The following is a 23991-nucleotide window of genomic DNA, read 5'->3' as shown; positions in this document are numbered from 1 at the left end:
GATAAGAATATAATGTTTTTCTATCATTTATGCTGTTTTTTTAATTTTTTTAAACAATGAGCATGTATTTTTTCAAATTAAAAAAAGTTATCTCCTTTATGGGGAAAAAAAGCGCCTTATTTTGGCTATTATATCAAAACAATAGTGCTTTTAATTAAAGGCCATAAGTAACCAATACACATTTATTTAAAGTCAGTTTGCAGAGTGCTACACTCTGGAAACCCAATGGGAATATGAAACAGCCCATACTCTCAAAAGACTAAATCCCATACAACTGCTCAGAAGATGCTAATATGAGTGACCTCAAATCTGTTTGGGGCAGAGGAAACTTGAAGTTCTTCACTTGAAGACACTGGGGACCAGGTCCTCCCTAAGAGTAGTCCACCATAAAGATAAAACATAGTTTGAACTAAAGAAAAAAAACAATATTTAGTTTTTGAGATTAGGAAAGCTTAAAAATAATTTTCTCAAAAAAGCAACTTCTACAAGAAAACATTTCTACAGACTATCTCAACCTACAAGTTTAAATGTACTGTTTTCAGCTTTTCTATTCTTCCTAATCATTTATATAATATTACTGAGTATTATTTTCACTCTATATCTACTTAATGAAAGCTACGGTGCATGCAATTATTTATATAGTGACAAAACTACTGAAATTAAAGGTAACCATTTTCCCTGACACACACAAAACAAAGCCTAAGTATTGTAAAAATTTTATTACATGATTACTAAAAATACCTTCTTTGTAATAAATTCTATGGAATATATTATAATACACTTTTTTATCTTTAATCTCCTTTTCATTTCCTGTTTGGTTTTAAAAAAAAGAAAAAACAACTTTTGTTTTCAATGAAATCATAAAATCATTCTTTTTAATTACTTTGGATATACTGTCATCTCTGGGGTCTGCTTTGTTCTGTAACTATTTCTTCAAGAAATGGAAGTGACAGGGGGTAACTAATTTGTATTTGAACAATCTCTCGTACGTCTAAAAACAGAGGGCAAGAAAAGGAAAAAATTATTGGCTATGAAGATGAACAGAGATCTTACAAAAGTGTTATAGGACTGCTCCATCCTTTACAATACTTTGTTTATTCTAATCCCCAAATGAGCATGCCCTATCACTTCCCTCTCTTGATCCCAAGCGTTCCTTACCTTGAGATGCCTTTCCATTGCAGCAGTACCTTTCAATTGCTTCCTTTATATTATGGTCACACTTGAGAAGTTCATATAATGCCTACAAGAGAAAGAAAAAAAAAACCTATCCAATAAAAACTACCAGAAATTCACACTTAAGAGCATTAAAACAAATAGACACCAAAAAAGGGGTCGGGGGGAGACTAGTAAGAGTCCTAACAAATACTGCCTGAAATGCTATCTAAATGCAAGACATTTAGGGGTATGTTTGCCCAAACATTTAGTCTACTTAACTATCCTGGTAATGGACTCTTGTATCCCAGGAGTTCATTCATTTTCACTCTACCCCTCAGAAGTCACCTGCCAGTATCATTTATTATTTATTTTTTTAATTGCCAGGCCATCTGAGCTGGGCAATTTCCCTATGTTAGATGATTCTTTTCTAGTTCGGAAAAATTAGAATTATGGTCTTATTTCTTGACATCACCTACTCCCTGCCTTTTAGAGCAATAAGAGGGAACAGCAGCAGACCTAGAAGAGAAGAGAAGGATGGGTCCTTGAGTGACTGGGGTTTATAATGGTCTCATGGTCTACTATGAAGGGTGTCATTTTTCTTAAAATTAGAATTTCTTCTCATTAAATCTGTTTGGAATTACAAATATACGAAATAGCAGCAGAGAGAACTTAAATGAAAGTTAAGTAATAATCCACCTTCCCAAATAATTTCCAAGAAAGGCAAAGAGGGCTCAATATTAGTAAATCTATTAATACAGCAATAGGTTAATAATCAGAACATAATCATTAAAAAACAATCCAGCTGCTAAAAAAGCATCTGATAAATCAGTATCCATTTCTAATTTTATAAAAGATAAAAACCATTATAAGTAGATGGTTACTACCTTAGTATAATAAAGACAGCCTCTATCAAACCAAGCACTGGTTATTATTCTTAATGTAAAAACCTTAGATATATGAATTTCCATCAAAAGAAGGCCTCAAATCACTATCACTACCAAAAGTCTCTGAGAGGAGCGTTATGGCTAATGCAGTTAGCAGTTATGGCTAAGACAGTTAACAGGAAAAAGAGATATAATAAATGGTTAAGGAAGGAACCAATATATAATTCAATAATGACTTTAAGACTAGAAAGCCTGATAAAAACTGAAAATTAGTTTTACTTGAGAAAAAATACATTCTGAAAAAACTGATTATTTCTCTATATTAACAATATATAATTATAATAGCGTTCCTATTAACAAAAGTATTAAATGCACATAAATATTTAAGATATTGTCAAATTAAGTTAATTAGATCTATAGGATACCCAAACACAAACATTTGAGTGATTAAAAAAAGGTAAAATTAATGGAGAGTCAGACCATGTTCTTGAACTGGAAGGTTTAGTGTTTTAAAGGTATTAATTCTTCCAAAATTAAATTATAGTTTAATAGACTATCAATACAAAAACCCAAGGGGGTTTCTTTTTGACAGCTGCAAGGCTACTCTGAAATTTAGCTACAACAACTTCTGTATGTTACTTGGAAATTCAAGTCTGAGTCCAACTATCTCTGGATATTCATTTCAGTTAGGATTATTGAGGCTAAAGATACAGAGGGAAATGTACACAAGAGGGGCAAAATGATGTCAAACGGCAATACCAGGGGCATTAAAAAAAAAAAAAAAAAAAAAGACCCTTACTAGGCAATACTCCCAGTCCCATCCCACATACAATCAAGAGTATCCTGCAACTATAGGTACACAGGGCTTAACAAATGCTCCTAAAGCATATTTATACAATCTTAATAGGTAATACTTTTCAACATTTCCTGAACAGAATTCAAGAATAATCCAAAAAATACCTTTATTATAAAATCTAAGGTCCAACCATAGAGAATGTTTAAATAAGTTATATTATAGCTACAGGATGGAAGAATATACAGTCATCAGGAAGAGATAATAAAGAATTCTCAATCGCAAGGAAAGTAAGTGATTCAAATTAAGATATACACATACACACAGAAGAAAGGACCAGAAGAGAAAATGTGAAACATTACGGAGTGGTTATCACTAGGTCGTGGGACTTTTTCTTAACCAGTGTTTTCCAAGTTTTAAAAATCTATAGCGAAAAGAGATATCCAGTTCACATGTAAGAAATACTTGAATCATATATAAGAAAGTCAAGAAGGTGGCATAGTCAGTCAAGCATCTGACTCCTGATTTCACCTCAGGTCATGATCTTATTAGGCTTGTAAGATTGAGCCCCGCATCAGCTCCGGGCTGGGCGAGACACCTGCTTAAAATTCTCTGACCTCCATCCCTGTCCCCCTTCTTTAAAAAAAAAAAAAAAAGAAAGAAAGAAAAAGAAAAGAAAACCAAGAACAGATTAACTAGCTGCTGTTTCAACAGAAGTGGAAGTATACCTGTTCATTGTCCCTTGTGTGCGTTCCTGCAGATATCCTATCCATTATTTTTTCATTTCCAGTTCTTAATGAGGTCTCAACAAGGTACTCCTTAACTTTGCTCTCCAAAACCACACCAGGACGCCAAAGTAACTGGTCTTCATTTTCATACACTAACAAAGAACATTCCATTAACACATTAAAAATAGTGAACATACTCCTAGATGTATATTAATTGTCCTTCCTCTTCTTTGACAGGTTACACACTACACACAACTAACTTTGAGGACAGCAGCAATTTGATTGTCTCACAATGTGACTCTTTAATTGGTAAAGGTATAAAAAAATGTTTTTTAACTTTATTGAGGCCTGAGTGTTTCAATGCCTAGAGCAAGTAGCTTTCTCACTGACAGGATTCACTATCCAATCAGAAGGCATTCTATGCCTAGTGAAATCTAATGTAAAACTCAGAAGGGTGTTTTATATTCTCCTAATGAGGGGGGAAAAATAACCTGTATAAATTCTGTAATAGCCTCACTAGAGTTTTTCTTGAACTCTATGCCTCTATGATGTGAATACAGGTTAAAAACTGCAAACAAATAAAACAAACAAAAATAAATAAAAACCAAAATATCTGCCAAAAATGAAATACCTAAGAAAGGTAGCTTTTTACTTTACTAATTTCCTCCCAAAGACTGAATTTTACTTAAAGGAGAATACACATCAATCAAAAATGGAAAAGAACGATTACAACTAAGAGAACTAAACTTTCCAAAATCTCTTAAAGAGATTGATCTATTAATAACCAGAATGTCACTAAAACAAGGTGTATATTCTATTAATGCACATATTGCCACCATACTTAAAGCTTCTACTTCACACAATAAAGTAACACAGATGGCACAAATATTTATCCCATTGCTTCAAGTGCAATGCACTTTTCAAGGGTATGTTAAGTACTAAATATAGCTAATAAAATGATTTACTGACAGCTCACTATGTACCATGGACCAGGATAAGTGCTTTATATTCAGAACTACGTGAGGCAAGCATTATCGCTCCCGGTGAGCAGGAAAGTTAAAAACAAAATATGCCTATGAACCAGTAAGACTGACTTTTGATGTACATTCCTTTCCTCTTTGTCGAAACTGAAATAGGTAAAGCAGTTTGGGTTTATTCCCTCCAAGGATAGAGAAAGTATACCTTCCCTTCTGAATGTGTACAACTGAGAGATGACTACCTCCGTTACGTTTAATCTAAGAACTGACAGTGGCTGAGCATGTTCTTGACTTCAAGGGTGTGTGTCATTTGCGTGGGGGAATGGAGAGGCTGGGCCATCTCAAGATCAACTACTGTTTTTGCTTCCCTGAGACAACAGCATTTTGAGAGCAATTTAGAAAAACGTTGTTGCTGAAGCTGCCAATGCTAATAACCTTAGGGGAGCCCGTCTTCCCTTCCTTTAAATGGAGGATGACCTAACAGAGCAAAGGGAAAAAGAAAAACTCAGGAAGAGTTGTGTCACTGTGCTGCTCTGGCCCCATGATGTCACATGGACAAACTGACTCCTTAAGGAAAGTCAAATGTGCACGGTCAAATATCCAGGCTTCCCAAGTTCAGCTAGGGTAATGTACCTGTATTTTTATTTTCCGCCATATTTTCAGAACCAACTATAACTGGGATCTACCGAAAATGTGAAGAAAAACCAATTACACTTAAGTAGGGGTGTACAAAAAAAGAAACAGAATTGTGTTCTATCACCTTCTCTTTCAGGGCTCGTACAGGAGAATTTCTTCTAGAGTCTTTATCCATCAAGAGTTTTCTTTGCAAGAGCATTTGATCTCTAATGTGCTCATTATCTCAGGTTATAAGATTCTACCCACTTCTACTAGAGTGGGATGTAAGACAAAGGGATTCACCTGCAGAGGCATTCCATGACTTTACCTGGTGCCTTAGCATACCCGTAGGGCTAAGAAGCACTGTATAGAGACAGAAGTGGTTCTCTGAGTCTGTTAATTTTGATATACTATTCCTGAGTCAGGCCTAAACTTTCACTGATTCCAAATCTATCTTTACACTGCCAAGGCTGAGGGCACCTCGGTTGCTCAGTTGGTTAAGCATCTGCCTTTGGCTCCAGTCATGATCCTGGGATTGAGCCCCACAATGGCCTCCCGTCTCGGTGGGGAGTCTGCTTCTCCCTCTCCCTCTGCAGTTCCCCCTGCTTGCACATTCTCTCCTTCTCTAATAAATAAATAAAATCTTCCCAAAAAATTGATGTATACTCCCTAGGTTGATATATAATCAAATAAACAAACATATTTAGGGATAGCTTGGCCTACCAAATAGTATCAAAATCAAAACCAAAAATCTTACCTTTCTCATCACCATCATACTCTCCAAGGTAAGGGGGAATCTCTGCCTGATACTGTAAACCAATCATTATTTCCTACAAGAAAATTCAGAAGTAAAAACAACTTATAAAAATACACTGAAAAACCAGTTCCAACTCATTAATGAGTTACTACAAGTTGAAAGAACTTTCATCTCGCAACAGCAAAATTATCTTAAGTTACTTCAGAAATGTTTTTAAAAGCTACTTTAGTCCAAACTATCCACTAAGTTATTATGATGGTAACTCAACTTACTTTCCTCAAATCTTCAGGTGAGTTACCACTGTCTGTTTCAACATCTTCAACTTCTGATTCCTTATCTCCATCACATGTAGTATTTGCTAAAAAAAAAAAAAAAACAAAAAAAAAAAACATTAAATTTTAAAAAGGTTTTTACTGCCTGTTTTTGCAGCACATGTCCCTGGCACATGGTATTTTATAAAAAATCTGTTGAATGAATGAAATCAGCACAAATATACCCAACTTATTGTACTACTTACATTTTAACACTAGTCAAAACAAGACACCGAAAATACTAAGAAAGTGTATAGTATCCTTAAGATTTTTTTGGTCTACTGTCAAATAGTTTCCGAAGGCAAAGAAAAACCACTATGTTCACCTTTAAAAAAAAAAACAGAAAGCACTAGAGTTCTTTTATGCTAACCCAGAATGGGACACAAAGAGGTGCATATTAAGTCCACCAAAACTGTTTTTGCACACATACACCTGTACATGTATTTGCATTTATTTGTTAAGTGAATAGTTCTTCTATGATCAAAATACCTAAAAAATAAGCAAGACTGTAGGTAAGAAATTTTTTCACCTCAAAGACGTTTTAAATATTACTGATATACATTAAGGGGTAACACCAAGAACTAAAAAGAAGAAAAAAGAATTAAATAAATCACTAAAAAGATAAAAAATACTTATTGAGCATCTGATGGTTTTCAAAACCAGGAGAGTAAAGGGCCTTTTAAAACAAGTCCAAAAAATGTCCATAAAATTTCATGTTTGAAGAACTAAGATCGGTTACCATAGCAACAGATGAATCTTGGGAAAGAAAATAGATAGCTTTGCAAAACTAACCAAATGTTTTAGGTTTTAAAACAACATGTTAGCTCAACTCTACCCCAATAAAAAGTTACAATCGTATTTGGATTGTAATAGAATTATATTTCCATTAAGTAAAACACTTAGAATATTTTGACGAACTCTTTTGTTGTTTTATGTCTGACAAACTAGTGAATGCCGTAAAACATACTTGAGCCAGAGCATCGGTGTTACTATTAATCAGTAACAACTGAGTTTCTTACATCGTAAAGGCCTAGGGAAGAAATCGGAAGTTTCATGGGAAGTCACAGATGGTGTGAGGTCATCTGCAGAAGACTGAGTTTCCTCATCATCACCTGACAATAGGTCTTTTGCTATTTCCTCCTATAAGAATAAGAATGCAGCGCTGGAGTTAGAAATTACTACATCTCATAAAAATTTTTTTTTCATTTAAAAAAAGAAATTATACTTCATCAACTTCATATTATTTATAAATATATTATGTATGATACAATTAAAAACTTGTTGAAAGCCCCTTAGTTTTGAGAAAAGTAAATCTGAAATGCTCCTATAATTTACTTCATGTATATAAATACTTAATAACACTTGGTATTTAACTACATATAATATTTATTAACTATATTATTATAGACTTAAACAATCTGCCTAACTCATGGAGGAGCAGAAAGCTTATCTGAACCTGCAGGCTAATTTTTAGTGAATTTACAACAAAAATAATCTTTTTTTTCTTAAGATGTTATTTATTTATTTGATAGAGACACAACGAGAGAGGGAACACAAGTAGGGGGAGTGGGGAGGGAGAAGCAGGCTTCCTGCAAAGCAGGAAGCCTGGTGCAGGGCTCGATCCCAGGACCCCGGGATCATGACCTGAGCCAAAGGCAGACACTTAATGACTGAGCCACCCAGGCACCCCAAAAATCATCTTATTTCTATGTGAGTAAAAATTAAACTTACTTTCTACCAATATAAATAAGTAAAACCAAAAAATTCTCCAAACTCTTATTCTCTAATAATTTAAAAAAAAAATCTAACCAATGAAAAACTCTGACTAGTGATATAATTTTAAAAGCAACAGGTTTGAATTAACTTTTATCTAAGGATATAGTCATCTGTGTTCTGGTACATAGTAGGCACTCAATATTTCCTGGGTGACTACAGTCATTAAGGTGTGGTACATTAATACCACATTTGACTGAAAAAGGGGAACAACAAAACTCACAGGAAGAGGTTCCAAGATGTGGATTCCTCTCCCTGTCTGAGATCTGAAAGGCAAGGAAAGCTTTCCAGAGACCATAGAAAGTTAGCAGAGACCGTGGCTGTATGAACTTTCCTCAGGAGGGACTATGCCTTCCCTGCAACCAACAATGTTACAGATATATCAACAAGACCTTGGCTGCTGTGGCTGCTGCCACTCACAGAGCCCAAGAAAACAGAACTGCTCTCCAACCATGCCACATCTAAGCCAGCTTGGTTTGAAGGCTTCTGGGGGATTTATTAATCAATGGATTCAAGAGTTCAGAAGATCAAAAACAGGGCAAAATCTAAGTTTAGATACAATACGTCAACATAGGAAAGGTAAACTTTATGGGAGAACACTCAAACATACAAAGTATTAAGAAGCCATTAACACTTTTAAAGCAGTGTAATCAAAGCCAAACAATATTTAAATTGGTCACCATAATGATAAAGAGCAATGGGTCAATAAGAAATTTACATTTCAGAAATATAAAATGCTTTCAATTAAAGGGAAACTAATAAAAACACCCAATGGTAATGGATCTGGAATTTTTCTTCTTTTTTTTTAAATTTTTTTTTTTCAGTGTTCCAAAAATTCATTGTTTATGCACCACACCCAGTGCTCTATGCAATACATGCCCTCCATAATACCCACCACCAGGCTCACCCACCCCCCACCATCCCTAAGACCCTCAGTTTGTTTCTCAGAGTCCACAGTCTCTCATAGTTTGTCTCCCCCTCCAATTTCCCCCAACTCACTAAATGCCTGTACTCACTTTGTCTAGTGTCATGTCTGGTAGTTCATCAGCAAGTTCACTTGGGGAGCTATTTGCACTGGAATTTGCCACTGCTGGAATTGTAGGTTCATAGCCATAGAATGCCAGTAAATCTTCTAGAGGCATGTTTCCTTCCTATTCAAGCCAGGACACAAACATAAGCTCAGTAGATGTCACAATACAGAAGCACAGATAAACTGTGATGCCATTAATGTTCATAAAACACATTTTCAAAAAAACAGCAGTATCATATCAAAGCCAAATTTTAGTTGTTCTTTTTGTACTATTGCTAGAAAACAGGCTCAAACACTTAGAGTATTATTAATATATTAACAAAAAACCTAATGATTAATATCTTCATTCTTATTTCTAGCAGCACTTTACTCTTTAAAAAATTCCTCAAATATTTGCTTTAGTGATCTTTTTTTTTTAAAGCATTCACATTAGTATAAAGATTTACCTTGAAAGAAGTCACAATTAATCAATCAATAACTTCATATAATATTCAGCTTGTTTCCTTGGACTTAACAATTGACCACTTGGTTTATTCTTCATGTTAATTAGATGATAGCTGAAGGGCAACCACTGCTAAGCAATCACTAATACTAATAATACTTATATATTACTATTCAAAATTATCCTTTTATATTACTAACACTTTATCTGTACTCTGTACAACTGTTTTAAGGTTCTCTCTTATAAACACCTAATGAAGTTAGTATCATTACCACCTTGTTAGAAGTGACAAAACGGAGGCTTAGTTCTGGGTTCAAATCCCAATGCCAGTTCACTTACTTGCAGCAATGCTTTGATAAAAGTACATACTTTGGCTGCAATGCTTCCTGTGTTATGAATACCTATGCTATGCCACATTTTGGTACACTTTTCCCCCCAACTAATCCATCTGAAAATAAGTGGTGTATCACCTTTTCAAAAATATCTTAATTCAAATACTAAAGTGTACACAACTATTTATAATTATTCAAATACATAAATACAAAAAAATATATCTATAGATTAATCTGCTCAACATTTTAAGAGATGTTTATGCTCATCTATTAAGAAATTCATTAAGCTTGCCTATAGGTTTAGTTTTCCCTTTAAGGCAAAATGCCAAAGTCATGAAGCAAAAGCATGAAAATGCTAAAGCTGGTTATGTAAAACATGTCCTCAGCTGATCACAAAGTGAGTGGAAATTAGCCACTTGTGATTTCTAGAAACATACTGCCTGCCAGGCTCGGGGAGGTACCCAAGAATCTGACTTTCACCTTTACAGGTCTAGAACTTGTATTTTTCACTGTGCCTGATTCAAACAGATTCATGCTAAATGAACTTAGAATAAGGTTTATAACAGAATTTGACTTTGTAAATTTGCAGTAGGAGACCTATGCCTTTCCAGTGACCATACCAATCATGTCACTCGTGAAATCCTTTCAGCTTGGGATTGAAAAAGCTGTTTTATTAGCCTGGAGTCAGCAGAAATGGAGTTGGAAGGTCATCCATGCCATGGGGAAACCTCATCAATTATTATTCTCTCAAATCAAACAGAACCCCTCAAATGTGCCCAGAACCAGATTCAGTCTCTCTAACCCTGCTCCTTGCAGATTCCATGCAGCCCATTCCCTTTGGCTCATATCAGTTCTAAGAGGAGACTGCGTTCCAGCTTTTGTAAACCACCTGTCTGTAGTACTTCTTCAAAACCTCATAGTTTCTATGTCAATTTTCATGCATCAAACACTAATAGTCCACCTTTCCATCAATACAGCATTTACTGGGTTCTAGGTACTATGCAGAGGTTGCTAGCTGTAGATATAGAAATTTATAGAAAATCCCTGCTCTCAATGAGTTCAGTCTTGATGGAAGAAACCGGTAAGTTAACAATTACAATACAATGTGGTGACTGCAATAATCAATTCCAGAAATGGTAGTATACATTGATAGATAAGAGAAGGGAAGAACTAAACTCTAGGAATAATGGCATGCATGAGATTAGGGAGGTGCCACATAGGGTGCAAAGACCGAGCTAAGCAACATTCGACAGATGAGAGCTATGTACTAGGGCCTTCTGGTGTGTCATAAGAAACACTGACTGGGCAGTTACTGGGTGCCAGTAAGCCACTGTGCCAAGTGCTGGTATGAAAAAGAGGTCTTGCCCTTCTACAATGCACAGTCTGGGGGACCAGGGTGGTAGGGGAAGAGGGTGGAGGGGGATAATGACAATACCCAAATACAAAACTGTCAATTATGATGAATCCAAAGGAAATAAACAGGGTCCTGAAATACAGAATAATGTAGAGTGTACTTTTACAGGGTCAAAGGGAAGATAGAGAGTGCCCTTTACTCCCAGGGCAATGGGAAGTGAAGGAAAATTTAAAAAAAAAAAAAAAGTGGGGGGGATGAAGGGGGAGTGCCATGACTTTATTTTTCCTTAAATGTTGGGCAGTTACATAAAGAAAAGGTTGAGGAGATGGAGAGATAAGAGAAAAGCAAGGAGAACACCCAAGGGTTCCATGCTGGATTAAGGTAGTGACATAAACATGGAGAAAAGTAAATAGATGATATATATTCTAAGGTGGAATCAAATGAGTTCCTGGATGTGGGAGTGAAAACAATGTCTCTCCAGATTTCTATTTAAGCAACTCTATTTGAGTAAAAGTGGTAACTTTTACTGAGATAGAAAGGACTGAAGAAGGGGTGCCTGGGTGCCCAGTAGGTTAAACTGAGCCTTCAGCTCAGATCTTGATCCCAGAGTCCTGGGATTGATTCCCGCATTGGGCTTCCTGCTCAGAGGGGAGTCCTTCTCTTTCTCCCTCTGCCTGCTGCTCCCCCTGCTTGTGCTCTCTCTCTCTGTCAAATAATAGAACCTTTAAAAAAAAACAACAACAAAGGACTGAAGGAAGGGTTTCTGAAGGAAGTAAGAGTTCTGCAGAGACAAAAGTTAAGTTGGAGAGGACTATGAAACATCTAAGTAGAAGAGTCAAGTTGGCCAGCAGCCTAGTGTTCACAGGATCAGGCTGGGCTAGAGATATAAATCTGGCATTTGTTAGCATCTAGATGATACCTAAAGCCAAAGGTCAGAGGACAGACAGAAAAGAGAAGGGAATATTAGAAGAACTTCCAGATATATCACCCTACAAGATGATGGGCTATGTCTGGAAAATTTTAAGTACAATACACATTTTGAAAATAACATTCTAGGGGCGCCTGGGTGGCTCAGTGGGTTAAAGCCTCTGCTTTCGGCTCAGGTCATGATCCCAGGGTCCTGGTATCGAGCCCTGCATCGGGCTCTCTGCTCAGCAGAGAACCTGCTTCCCTTCCTCTCTCTCTGCCTGCCTCTCTGCCTACTTGTGATCTCTGTCTGTCAAATAAATAAATAAAATCTTAAAAAAAAAAAAAAAAAGAAAGAAAATAACATTCTAGGGGGGAGTAGAAGAATGAGAGCTTCAACTAAGGAAGGGAATTATCTGAGTGAAATTAAGAGAAAAGAATTTATTTCTTGACCTACTTGATAAAATGAATCAAAGTGACAGAGGAGCCTAAATGGATTACCGGTTTCTGACCTGCGAAGGCTAAATTCCTACAGCATTGTTATGAGACAGAAACATCAGACAAACTTGAAGGTGGACAGTGGGGTGGTAAATGATAATTCAAGGCAAAGGTGAAGCAATGGGCTTGAATGAGGCCACCCAGAAAAGGCATATAGAGTGAGAAGACAAAAGCTAGAACTCTGGGAAATGCCATCAATTAAAATGCGGGCAAAGAAAGAATGGCCCATAAATACAAAAGAGGGAGATACCAGAGAGGAGAACTAAGAGAAAGCAGAATTACATAAGCTAAGGAAGAAGCAAGTATGGAGAGACCAAAGACAGTCACTTAGGCCAAATATCAAAGAAAAATCAAGTGAAATAAAGAGAGACAGGAATTCTCTGTACCTGTCAAGCAGGAATTATTGGTGACCCTACAGCCTGTTGGGAGAAACAAAGCTGAATTGATGGAGGGGAGCAGGTACTCTGAATGGACTAAATGGAGGGAAGAAAGCATACACACTATAAAACAAGAATCACTAAAGGCAACACAGGGTTAAAAAAAATTTCTCCCAAATTTAGGAAACATATGAGTAGGATTTTTTTTTTTAAGATTTTATTTATTTATTTGACAGGGACAGATCACAAGTAGGCAGAGAGGCAGGCAGAGAGAGAGAGAGAGAGAGAGGGAAGCAGGCTCCCTGCTGAGCAGAACTCCTGATGCGGGACTCAATCCCAGGACCCTGAGATCATGACCTGAGCCGAAGGCAGCGGCTTAACCCACTTAGCCACCCAGGTGCCCTATGAGTAGGATTTTCTATACTGAAATAAAAGATTAAGTGGGAAGAACAGGCTCAGGGCAGGAGGGATGGAATTACGAGTTAGCCTCGTAATTAGTTAGGATGTGACATATACTTTTGGGACAGTAGGGGGAGAAGAAAGAATGAGTTTAAAAGTTAAATTTGTATGTGTGGGGTACACAGGAGATTCCAGGTAGTGAGTCATGAAAACCCTACTTTCTCTATAAAGACAAAAGTATGATCATCCATTGAGGAAGAGGGTGACTATCTTAGCGGAACTTCACCAACACATTCAAGGAATGACACTAGTTACCTAAAGGGAGCGGATGCTAAAATATAGAAATTACTTGTACTAAAACTTGTGTAGCAAAACTAGGGAAGGTGAATCCAATCTCTGAAACACTTCACAAATGAGATTTCTATTAGACCTATTAATAAAGGACTTAACCCTCTGAAGCACAAAAGTTTTTTTTAAAAATGGAATGAGTAAATCTCCATCTCTGAGATCTGTGTGGCTACATCTAACAGCTTAGAACTTTGATCCAGAACCTCATCCCAGGTGGAAGATTTTTCTCCTTTTTCTCAGGCATTTCATTGACCCTAAACTTTAAGGGACGTATTTGAGTCTAGTCATCCTTATAAATGAACTATTTTCTAACTCAAAGGTTTTGTATCAGAAAGAACATAAAATCTAGAGGCAGAGAACTAACTGCTAACCATTACTGTAGGCAAATCACCTCATCTAAATTTCTTCATCTGTAAACAAAAAAGTATCATAATTTCCTTGATCCTATGATGCATAACCTCACATACCAGAAATCAGGATGCATCCCACTACCAATGTACACATCTCCCATAGTATTGTTCCTCCCTGCCCCCATCTATATTATTTCTACATCTGTGGTAGATTTCACAATCAACAAGGACTCTTAACCAAGGAAATAATGCTAATACTTACCTGATACACCTGATGGTGTTCCTGGATTGATCAAAAGGAATTGTCTAAGTGAAGTGTAGAATAATTTTCATATAACGCCAGTCTAATATCTTAAAATGTGCATTGCAAAAACAGTATACCTATAGTTTTAAAAACTTAATTAAAAAAAACCCACAAAACAGGAAGGATCTATACCAAAGTGTAAGTGGAAGAAAAGGTGATTTTTACTTTCTCGTTTCACAAGAATATCAAGTGAGAAATCTACAAATTATTGTAAAGAAATTCTCTAAAAGTTATAGGTGGAGACTATTAAATTAAAACCTCACAAAACAGTAACATGAATAAACTATAGTAAGACACAATGTAAACCTTATTTTATATGTTTCATAACATATATCTAGTCATAAAATGTATTCTCTATACCAAAGTTCTACTATACAAAAACTGTTTTTATCTCTTATTTTTAATACATACTGTACCAAAAATCTGTAAGCACTAAAATACAGCCATATTTATAGTCTATAAACTATCAAGTTTACAACGAATATAAAAACTTCTTGTAATTTCTAAAAACAAACATTAACATCAAGCCCCTAAGACTGTGAACAGGTAAGAATACCTAAATCAGTATTCCAATAATAAAAGATTAACAAGAGTACTTTAAATGATATAGAAATAATTTTAAATTTCTTCTATAAATGATCTTTACTCTTTATATTTGTGATTCTATCTGCTGTTTATTCAATTTCTCGTTTCATTAAACATCAACAAAGAATAGAGACCACATCTACATAGTTATGCTTTACCACAGATAAGAGTTATAGTTCAGAGGAAGTGGGCAGTCACTCTTAGAAACAGCTCCTTTTGTCCATTGTTCCATGAGAGAATGATTAGGCTTCTAAGTGGAGACACAGTTCTTAGGTCTTCACTAGAATCTGTTTAAAGATCACCTGTAGTGGGGCACCTGGGTGGCTCAGTGGGTTAAGCCTCTGCCTTTGGCTCAGGTCATGATCCCAGGGTCCTGGGATCGAGCCCCACATCGGGCTCTCTGCTCAGCGGGGAGCCTGCTTCCCCCTCTCTCTGCCTGCCTCTCTGCCTACTTGTGATCTCTCTCTCTCTCTCTCTCTGTCAAATAAATAAATAAATAAAATCTTTAAAAAAAAAAAAAAGATCACCTATAGTTTTCTGCAATTTCCAAGAATGTCATAAAATGCCAAGAAGCAAAACTGTCCAAGTACAGAAAAGTTGAAATAAAGACCTAATTTTTCTGAATTATCAAATTCAGTGATAGATACCACTACAAAGCAAAAAATTAATTACCAGTGTTTATTTCTTTAAGATTTTTATTTATTTGACAGAGAGATAATGTTTTGGGTTTTTTTTAAGATTTTATTTATTTATTTGACAGAGAGAGAGAGAGAAATCACAAGCAGGCAGAGAGGCAGGCAGGGGTTGGGGGAAGCAGGCTCCCTGCTGAGCAGAGAGCCTAATGCAGGGCTCGGTCCCAGGACCCTGGGACCATGACCTGAGCCGAAGGCAGAGGCTTTAACCCACTGAGCCACCCAGGTGCCCTGACAGAGGGATAATGTTAGCTGAATTATAATTCTCAGTTATTCTAGGCTACCCATCATTAGAGCTGGGAAGGAAGTGCCTGAATAAAGCCAAGGCAGAGCTCAAGACTCTTGGACATCTTTTCTTATCAAAAGACAACATTTTTATCATCACCCCTGAAAGGAGCAGCAATACCCTAAGCTTTTCTTAATTATTTCCCAACCATTTTCTCTCTATATTCTCAAATCTGTTTAGCTGTAAATTGTTTTTTTTTTTTAATGATTCAATCGAAGAGCAATTTTCTTGGGTTAATTTGTCAAGTGAATGAACACGTTTAGAAATTTTCAGGTCTACCAGAGCAAGCCCGGGATCTAGATCCTCAAGACTGCCTCTATTTCCCTGTATATGAACATGAAGGAAGATATGCAATAAGAATTCATCTCTGCCTTACAAAGACAGCAGAAGAGATTACATAAGAATGTGTCTTGTCCCTGTACCCCTGGGGCTAATAATACATTATATGTTTATAAAAAAATTAAAAATTTAAAAAAAATTTTTTTTTAAAAATTGGTGATATTAAACCACCTCTTTTGATATTGATAGAATAAATAAGATATAAAAAACAGGAAAAAAAAAAGAATGTGTCTTGTCTTCTTGAAGAAAAAGAGGTATAAAAAAATCAAAGGATTGGGCGTCTCGGTGGCTCAGTGGGTTAAGCCTCTGCCTGCGGCTCAGGTCATGATCTCAGGGCCCTGGGATCCGGTCCCGAATAGGGCTCTCTGCTCCGCAGGGAGCCTCCTTCCCCGCCCTTTCTCTGCCTGCCTCTCTGCCTACTTCTGATCTGTCAAATAAATAAATAAAATCTTAAAAAAAAAAAAAAAGGATTATTATTATTTAATATTATTCCTGAAAGCTTTTGTTATTCTGAGCTGATCAGAAATGTGCAAATAAGATTAATTTATAGATAACTATAATCCTACATTTTTTCAAATGACCTCTATTGAGACCTCTCTCTATAGTCCTGGTATAAATATGTGTTTAAAATCCAATTCAGGGGCACCTGGGTGGCTCAGTGGGTTAAAGCCTCTGCCTTCGGCTCAGGTCATGATCCCAGGGTCCTGGAATCGAGCCCCACATCGGGCTCTCTGCTCCTGAGGAGCCTGCTTCCTCCTCTCTCTCTCTCTCTGCCTCTCTGCCTACTTCTGTTCTCTGTCAAATTAATAAATAAAATCTTAAAAAAATAAAATAAATAAAATCCAGTTCATTTCCGTCTCTATCGATTTTAGGTTTAAGAAGTTACAAACTACATTTATTATTGCCAACTTTTTAAAAGATGACTGAGGGGTGGAAAATAGGACATTATTATTTTACAGTTAAAAACAGAGTAGGGGCACCTGAGTGGCTCAGGCACCCCTACTCTATTTTTTAATCAGTCATTAAGCATCAGCCCTCAGCTCAGGTCATGATCCCACAGGGTCCTGTGACCAAGCCCTACATCAGGCACCCCTCTCAATGGGAAGCCTGCCTCTCCCTCCCATTCCCCCTGCTTGTGTTCCCTCTCTCGTGGTCTCTCTCTCAAAAAATCGTAAAAAAAAAAAAAAAAAAAAAAAAATAGAGTAAAACTTTTTCTCTTTCAACATTCTTTTAGTATTCTACCAGATTACAAGTTATTTAAAGGAAGAGACTTCTCTCTGTATCTACTGCGGTGTTTAATTAAACTCAAGTGTTACCCTCAGTAGAATAATGTGGTTTAATGCACTGGGCTGGACTACAATTCAGCAACAAGTCTAGGGCCCACAGTTCTCTATATCTCATTACGTAAGATTCTCATCTGTAAGATGACCACACGTACCTACTTCACTGTGCCTCAAATACTTAAAAATTAGATTAAGAACTATAAAATAATTTTGAAAGATTAAGTGAAAATTTACTTATTAGGCTTCCCTTCAAAATAATGAGAAAATCAGTGACAGTTCATAAAAGATAGGTCAAAAACAAAGACGCTGATCCTGTTTTTATTTCAGGTAGATGGTAAAATAATATATAATACAATATCAAAATCTTTACTGTAAGTTTGTTATTAAAATATGAAAGTAAAATCCTTTACCTTTTCTAAGTCTTCAATTTCAGAACTGAAGTTTTTACCCTCATCCATCATTTCCTCTTCTTCAAGAGTTCTTTCATCATCATAGTCATGGACCAACATCTCAGCAGTAGGGTCAAAATCATGATCCTCAGAAGACAAAGACCCAACTGTAATGAAACAAACTGAATCACTTTACATATTCACAACGCTACTTACAAGAAAAAATAATTTGTGTTCTTCTGCCAGTTCCTTTTAATGTTTATATGAGAGCTTTATTAAATGCATTTACTATATACTTAACAGGTTATAAAGACCATATAGTTCTGAAAAGATATCTAAATCAGCAAAGAACAAGGCAGAGTAATTTAAAAACACTTTAATAAGAAGTCCAGTCCATGAGAACAGAACCTATATTGGCAGCAAAGTGATTTAAACAGAGGAGTCCTAAAAAAAATGTTCTAAAAGTCAAACTTGTCAGTTTAATGCATTTGTCTAAAAGCAACAGAAAAATGACAGAAGATTTGTTAATCGTCAATTTCACAAGAAACTGTTACACACCAAAGCTCAACACTTCAGGCAAAGAGAATATATATGTTACCCTACTTACAACCCTCAAAGGTACAAAACACAACAGAAATCGGGTTCATAGGAAAAAATTCAAGTTTTTGTGAAGCAACTATACAGCTAATCAGTCTCTAAAAGTATGTCACTTTTCATGTCCAGAACTGTATTTCAAACTCTCCACATAGGCATTAAATTATAAGAGCATGCTTTTCTTTGGACAACTAATAACATAATTAGTTTTAAGATTATGTGAAGGAAGTATAGAAAAATCATATCTATAGGTTTTTGAAAGATGCAATTTGTTCTGGCCAATTCATACTGGTTTATGAAATTGCAATGCTTTTCTAAGGCAAATGTGGAGTCTACAGGATACTCTGAAAATGAAGTTGAGAAATGAGTAAAATTCACAATCCCAAGAGAATGAGACTGAATCTATGAAAAACAGAGTTTTCCCTAGTATCTAATTCAATTAGACCAGTTAACATAAGAGCAGGGAAGCAAAGAAGTACCAGAATCTTGGGGTAGAGGAAGGGGAAAGTGGAAGGAAATACATCTAACATAAAAAGTTTGGTCTGTTTTTAATAAAACTATTTAATATTTTGAATTTCAAACATTTAAGGACAGTATGAGATCATACCAAAATACTGACCTACTGCAAAGATTTTTCACTCTGAGAAAAAATACAGACGTAATTCCATGATTTTGTTTCTAAGTTTGGAGAACTCTAATCATTAGTCCTAAAAATAACACAATTTCTGGGGAACTCAATTATTTAGGAAGCTTACACTATGATGTTATTTTTTTAATGTTGAAAGATATTATCAGTTCATTTTCAAACCTGTTGAAATACAGACGGTTTAACTTAATTTTAAGGAGAAAAATGAATAGTTACTGAAGAGCTCAAAAGCAGATCATCCACCACTATCAATTTCCTATTTTGAGGAATTTCTGGAAACCCCTGTGGTACACAAAGTGTCAGGGATGAAACAGATGGTAACTCTTCTACCTCTTTAAGGCAGAGCCCTGTCCTCTTTTGTAATCCCCGTATCACTGGTCACTGTGCTCTTTCCTCTTAAAGTGGAAGGTATTCAGTTAAGGGCCAGAAATCAAAGGGCCTAAGGATCTACTCCTGGCTTTGTCCCTGGCCTGCTGAGACCTGAGGCAAGTCATTTAAACTTTCTGGGCCCAAGTCCAGTTTTTCATTTGTGAAATGCATAGTGTTGGCTTAGATGACCTCAAGAGCCTCTTCTAAGTTCTAAAATTTTCTTGAAAATTGGCTAAGTGATTAAAAACAGGTTATAAAAGTTTGTTTAAACACCAAAGCCACAATGTCTTCTTGCTCTTTATTTGGATTGCAACTTCTTAAAAGCAGACAGTGATGCAAAATGGAAAAATTCCATTATCATCCAGATGTTTGGCATCATGTATATAAATACTCTGTTCCTGAAATCAGTTATGACAAAGAAATGTTTGTCTAAAAATCAGAAAAACTTTTTAAAACAATCTTTTAAATGTAAAGATGTAGACAGCTATTTAAAAAATAACCACAAATTTCTTCTACTCTGTGACTAATTATTTTCTAATACCTTAAAGGATAATCAAGTGAGACCTTAAAAGTCAACTAAATACACAAAGTAATACGCAAGGAAATGGGCTGTTCACTAAGGCAACATGCTGCAAGGGAAGATATGGGAGCTTTTCCAGGCTCTATTAACTAGGTGACTCTCAGTAGAGTTATTTAAAAGTCTTCTCAAGTGTAAAGTAAGGGACTTGGAGTAGTTCAGAGGTACTTTTCTTGGAGACTATTAGAGGGAAAAGAGACAGCCAAAAAAGGGCTGCAAGGGGGGTGAGAAACTGAAACAAAACTGTCCTCTCCATTATGGTATTCAAGGGAGCCAGAAACCCCAAACTGTATGCAATAATGCTACATGTAGAGTTCAGGAGACAGTCCCTTGCTTTCATCAGAACCTGAAAATGTTTCCCATTTCTAAAAGGTTAAACACTACTAGATCATCTAAGGTTGTCTCACCTCAAAAATTCTGTATTACCACTTTCACGTGACAAACTTGTAATTCTATGTTTCTTTTAAGGTGGGTAGCTTTACCTAACTCTCAAGTTCCAATTTCAATAAATCTATAGTCATTTCTCAATTATGAAAAATTTAGGAGACAAAATAAGGCGAGATGGGGAGTCATGGTTAGTTAATAAGTGATGTAAGCAATCCCAAAGTTTCAACAAATTAAAGAGCTGATTTCTGGAAAAAAATTAAAACCTAAACTAATCTGGAAAAGTTAGTGCAAAGTTAATTCGGGATTAACTGTTTCAGGCTTGGAGAAAAAAACCGGTGATAACTAAAGATATATTACTAAAAAGAACACTTGTCTGTTAGCAGCTTTGTAACAAGTTATTTTTTAAAACATGCAAGAAAAAAAGAGAAAAGTGTAACTGCTCTGTCCTCAAACAACTTAATTACCAAAATGTACGCTGAAACTCTAAAAAACAAATGAAAAAACTCGCAGGGCAATTTTTTGTGCAAAAACCTTTAGTAATATATATCTGAGCCACCCCCCCCCCATTACCCTTTGGAACCCATCAAGAGGTAAGAAAATAGGACAAACCTGGGCTCGAACTTCCAAAAGAAGCCTAGGAGAGAGAAGAAAACGTGCGGTTAGATCGCGCAGCGGAGGGGGGAAGAGGCAGCGCCGGCAACAGGGCGCGGAGGAGGCGGAGCCCAGAGCTCCACCGCAGCTGCCAAAAGTACAAGACGTAGCTTCGCTCCAATCGCTCCCAGCCCCTTTCGGGCCCCTCTTGGCTGCCTCGCCTTCCTCCCCGAGTCCCCAGTGTGCAAACTCGCAGACCCGGGACGAAGCTCAGAGTCTGAGAGGCAACTCCAAGCCGCTCCTTGGAGCTCAGCAAGTTACAAAACGGAGAAGCAAAACCCAGAGCAGTCGACTCACGGCATCGGTCCCCACTCCCCGGCATCTCGGAGTCCCCCAGATCGCACTCGGCTCTCCACGGACCCAAACAACACCTTCCAAGGCAAGACCCTTTCCTGGAAGGGAATCGTCCTCTGATCACCTAGTCTACCCCTGAGGCCCGAGAGCCCCAATTCCGAGGCTGTCCTCGGACCTGTGCGTAGGCCAGCTCGAAACTGGACACCCGCCCCCAAACCAAAGCGCAAACCCCCCATTCTCTCTCCCGAAACTGGAGACGCGGCCCCTCAGTCCCAGAGATGCTAGTTCCTTCCAGGGTGTTCAGTCTCTCCTTAGGCCCGCCAGCGAGCCCCTCGCCCCAGCGAGCTCCAGCCGAAGGGGCTCCTGCTGCGCCACCGCCTCCCCCAGATCACCAGTCCCGGGGGACACGGCCGGAGCAGCTTTGCTAGCCCTGCCTCCCTCCTTCAGGCCAGAAGAAAGTGGGGATACCGAGAGCCCCTAGATAAAACGTCGAGAATCTTGGATTGCCCCCTTTACATCCAAGGGTTCCCGCACCTCCAGGGCTGCGGGGCGAGAAGTCCCGCTCGCCTACCGCGAAGCCTGGCAACCGTACATCCCGCTTGCCTCGGTGCCCGGAGCAAAGTGGAGCGAGAGGCTCCTTGGCGCGGCAGCCCGGACCCAGTGGGCCGGGGGCACAGAGCACTCCTCCCGCAGGACAGTGGCGCAGCCCGCTCCCCGGTTTGCAATCCGGCCGCGGAGGGGGGGGGGGTAGCTCGGCCGGTTTCCACCCACCCTGGCCCTAGAAAGCGGCGCGGAGGCTCCGGCGGCCCGCGTCAGCTACCCCGGAGCACGGCACGGCGCCGTCCCCACGCCGGGGCTCGCTGCCGCCGGTCGCCACCTCCGGTCCGGCCCCGTCGCGCAGCCGGCTCGGGGCCGGAGCCGCCGCGGCCTAGTCCCGGAGGCAGACTGCTCCCGCGCCCGCTCCCGCCCCCCGGCCGGCCCCGCCACGGCCCGTTGCCGCCCCGCAGCCCCCGTCCCGCCGCGCCGCCCCCCGTGGAGCCGCGGGAAGGGCCTCGGGTCTCCCAAGCCGGCTCCGGAGGCGCGGGGGGGCCGCTGGGCGCCCGCTGTAGCCCGGCCGCTCCTGCCCGGTTTCTCTGCTCACCTCCGCCATATTGGTACCTTTAGGGCGAACGAGCAGCGCCGAGCCCAGTCCCCGGATGGGGCGCCTGAGCCAATCGCAGCCGCCGCCGCCGCCGCCGCCGCCGCCGCCGCCGCGGTCCGCCCGGCACCCGCCCGGCGGCGGAGGCGGCTCGGCCCCTTATAGGGCAGGGCGGCCCGCGACGCCCCCGGCCCGCTCGCACGCCCACCCTGCCCGGAGCCCCACGCCGCACCCCGCGCCCCCTGCGGCCCGCCCGATGCGCACCGGCGCTCATCCGCCCTTTGCCTTTCGGCTGGAGTAAAGTTCCTGCCGAACTGGAGGCAAGTGGGGGACGAATGGAAACTCGGGCATGGGACGGACCCACGTCCAGGCAGTCGAGGCCGAAGAGCCGGCCGGGGCAGCGAAGAATCGATGGACGAACACTCTAGTCCGGTAGGACGTGGAGGAGGCGGACAGGAGACGTGGAGGGACAACTCGACGGACGTCCCCAAGTGAAAAAGAAAGGAGATGATCGATGCAGTAGACTGACGGACAAGAGAAATCCCCGGAATATGGGAGAAGTGACTGATGGACGGCAGGGTCAGTCCAAAATGAGAGGACAGGGACCACGCACTTTGCGGTTTCCCCGAAGAGACCTGAGGAATGGAAGGTGCAGACCGGCATATCCTGGCTCTTGGAGTGGCTGGTGGAAGTGGTCACTTGCCATACAGGCTTTCAGAGATAGTGACATACGGAAGAATGGATAAAAGATCATCAAGGCAAAGAATTTGAAGAGACTTGCACAATTCAGAGGAGACATTCATAAAATATAAACCGTGCGTGTACCCCCCAAATTAGAACAATCCTAAGAGTTGTTAATTACAAAATAGTCCAGGTGATGACCCAGGGGTACACACTTGATAGACCTGTGGAAGAGCAAAATAGTATATCAGAGGCCCTGAACCGAGTCTCAGAAACTCTACTTCCACCCCAAAAGGCCAAACTTTTGCTTATGGTCAAAAAGAAAACTAGTTCTGTAGATAAGTGGATGGGTGGAGAAGGGAGGACAAGGCTTAACAGATATACCTACTCTTAACACGTGCCTTCTGGCCATTCGCTCTTCATTGGGAGAAGTAAGTCTAACTCCTGACAGATCCATATCCATACTCAACTACTTCAAGCAAGTACACAGAAATATTCACTAACAAGTCATGGGTAGCCCACAGAAGTAAATCCTGCTAGTTCAAGTCATTATGGCAAGTCCACGTGGTACAGGATTGTCTTGAGGCAGGAAGCCAGAAATAATAACATATATGGAAAATAAAGTTTAAAAAATGTGGAAGAGGGGTGCCTGGATGCCTCAGAGGGTTAAGCCTCTGCCTTTGGCCCAGGTCATGATCTCAGGGTCCTGGGATTGAGCCCCACATCGGGCTCTCTGCTCAGCAGGGA

General features: G+C 39.1%; 1 protein-coding gene across 3 annotated transcripts in view; it reads right to left on the bottom strand.

The window, feature by feature from the left end:
- The window catches only part of MIER3 (MIER family member 3), a 164229-nt gene that overhangs the window by 7195 nt on the left and 133043 nt on the right, over window positions 1-23991 (bottom strand). For 2 of the 3 annotated variants that reach the window (XM_032850306.1, XM_032850298.1), the window contains exons 3-10: window positions 21090-21114; window positions 17929-18074; window positions 9010-9144; window positions 7240-7360; window positions 6182-6267; window positions 5910-5982; window positions 3561-3712; window positions 1159-1240 (exon numbers count right to left, since the gene is read on the bottom strand). In XM_032850306.1, the coding sequence (XP_032706197.1) occupies window positions 1159-1240; window positions 3561-3712; window positions 5910-5982; window positions 6182-6267; window positions 7240-7360; window positions 9010-9144; window positions 17929-18074; window positions 21090-21114 (820 nt within the window). Of the gene's footprint in view, window positions 1-1158; window positions 1241-3560; window positions 3713-5909; window positions 5983-6181; window positions 6268-7239; window positions 7361-9009; window positions 9145-17928; window positions 18075-21089; window positions 21115-22566; window positions 22651-23991 lie in introns of those variants that run through there. The other variant, XM_032850314.1, reaches the window with a different exon arrangement.

Source organism: Lontra canadensis, unplaced genomic scaffold, assembly GCF_010015895.1.
Source record: "Lontra canadensis isolate GAN:19392208 unplaced genomic scaffold, GSC_riverotter_1.0 scaffold4, whole genome shotgun sequence".
In the NCBI taxonomy this organism is placed as follows: Eukaryota; Metazoa; Chordata; class Mammalia; order Carnivora; family Mustelidae; genus Lontra; species Lontra canadensis.
Note: the sequence above shows the minus strand (reverse complement) of the source record. Positions and strands in the feature narration are given on the sequence as shown.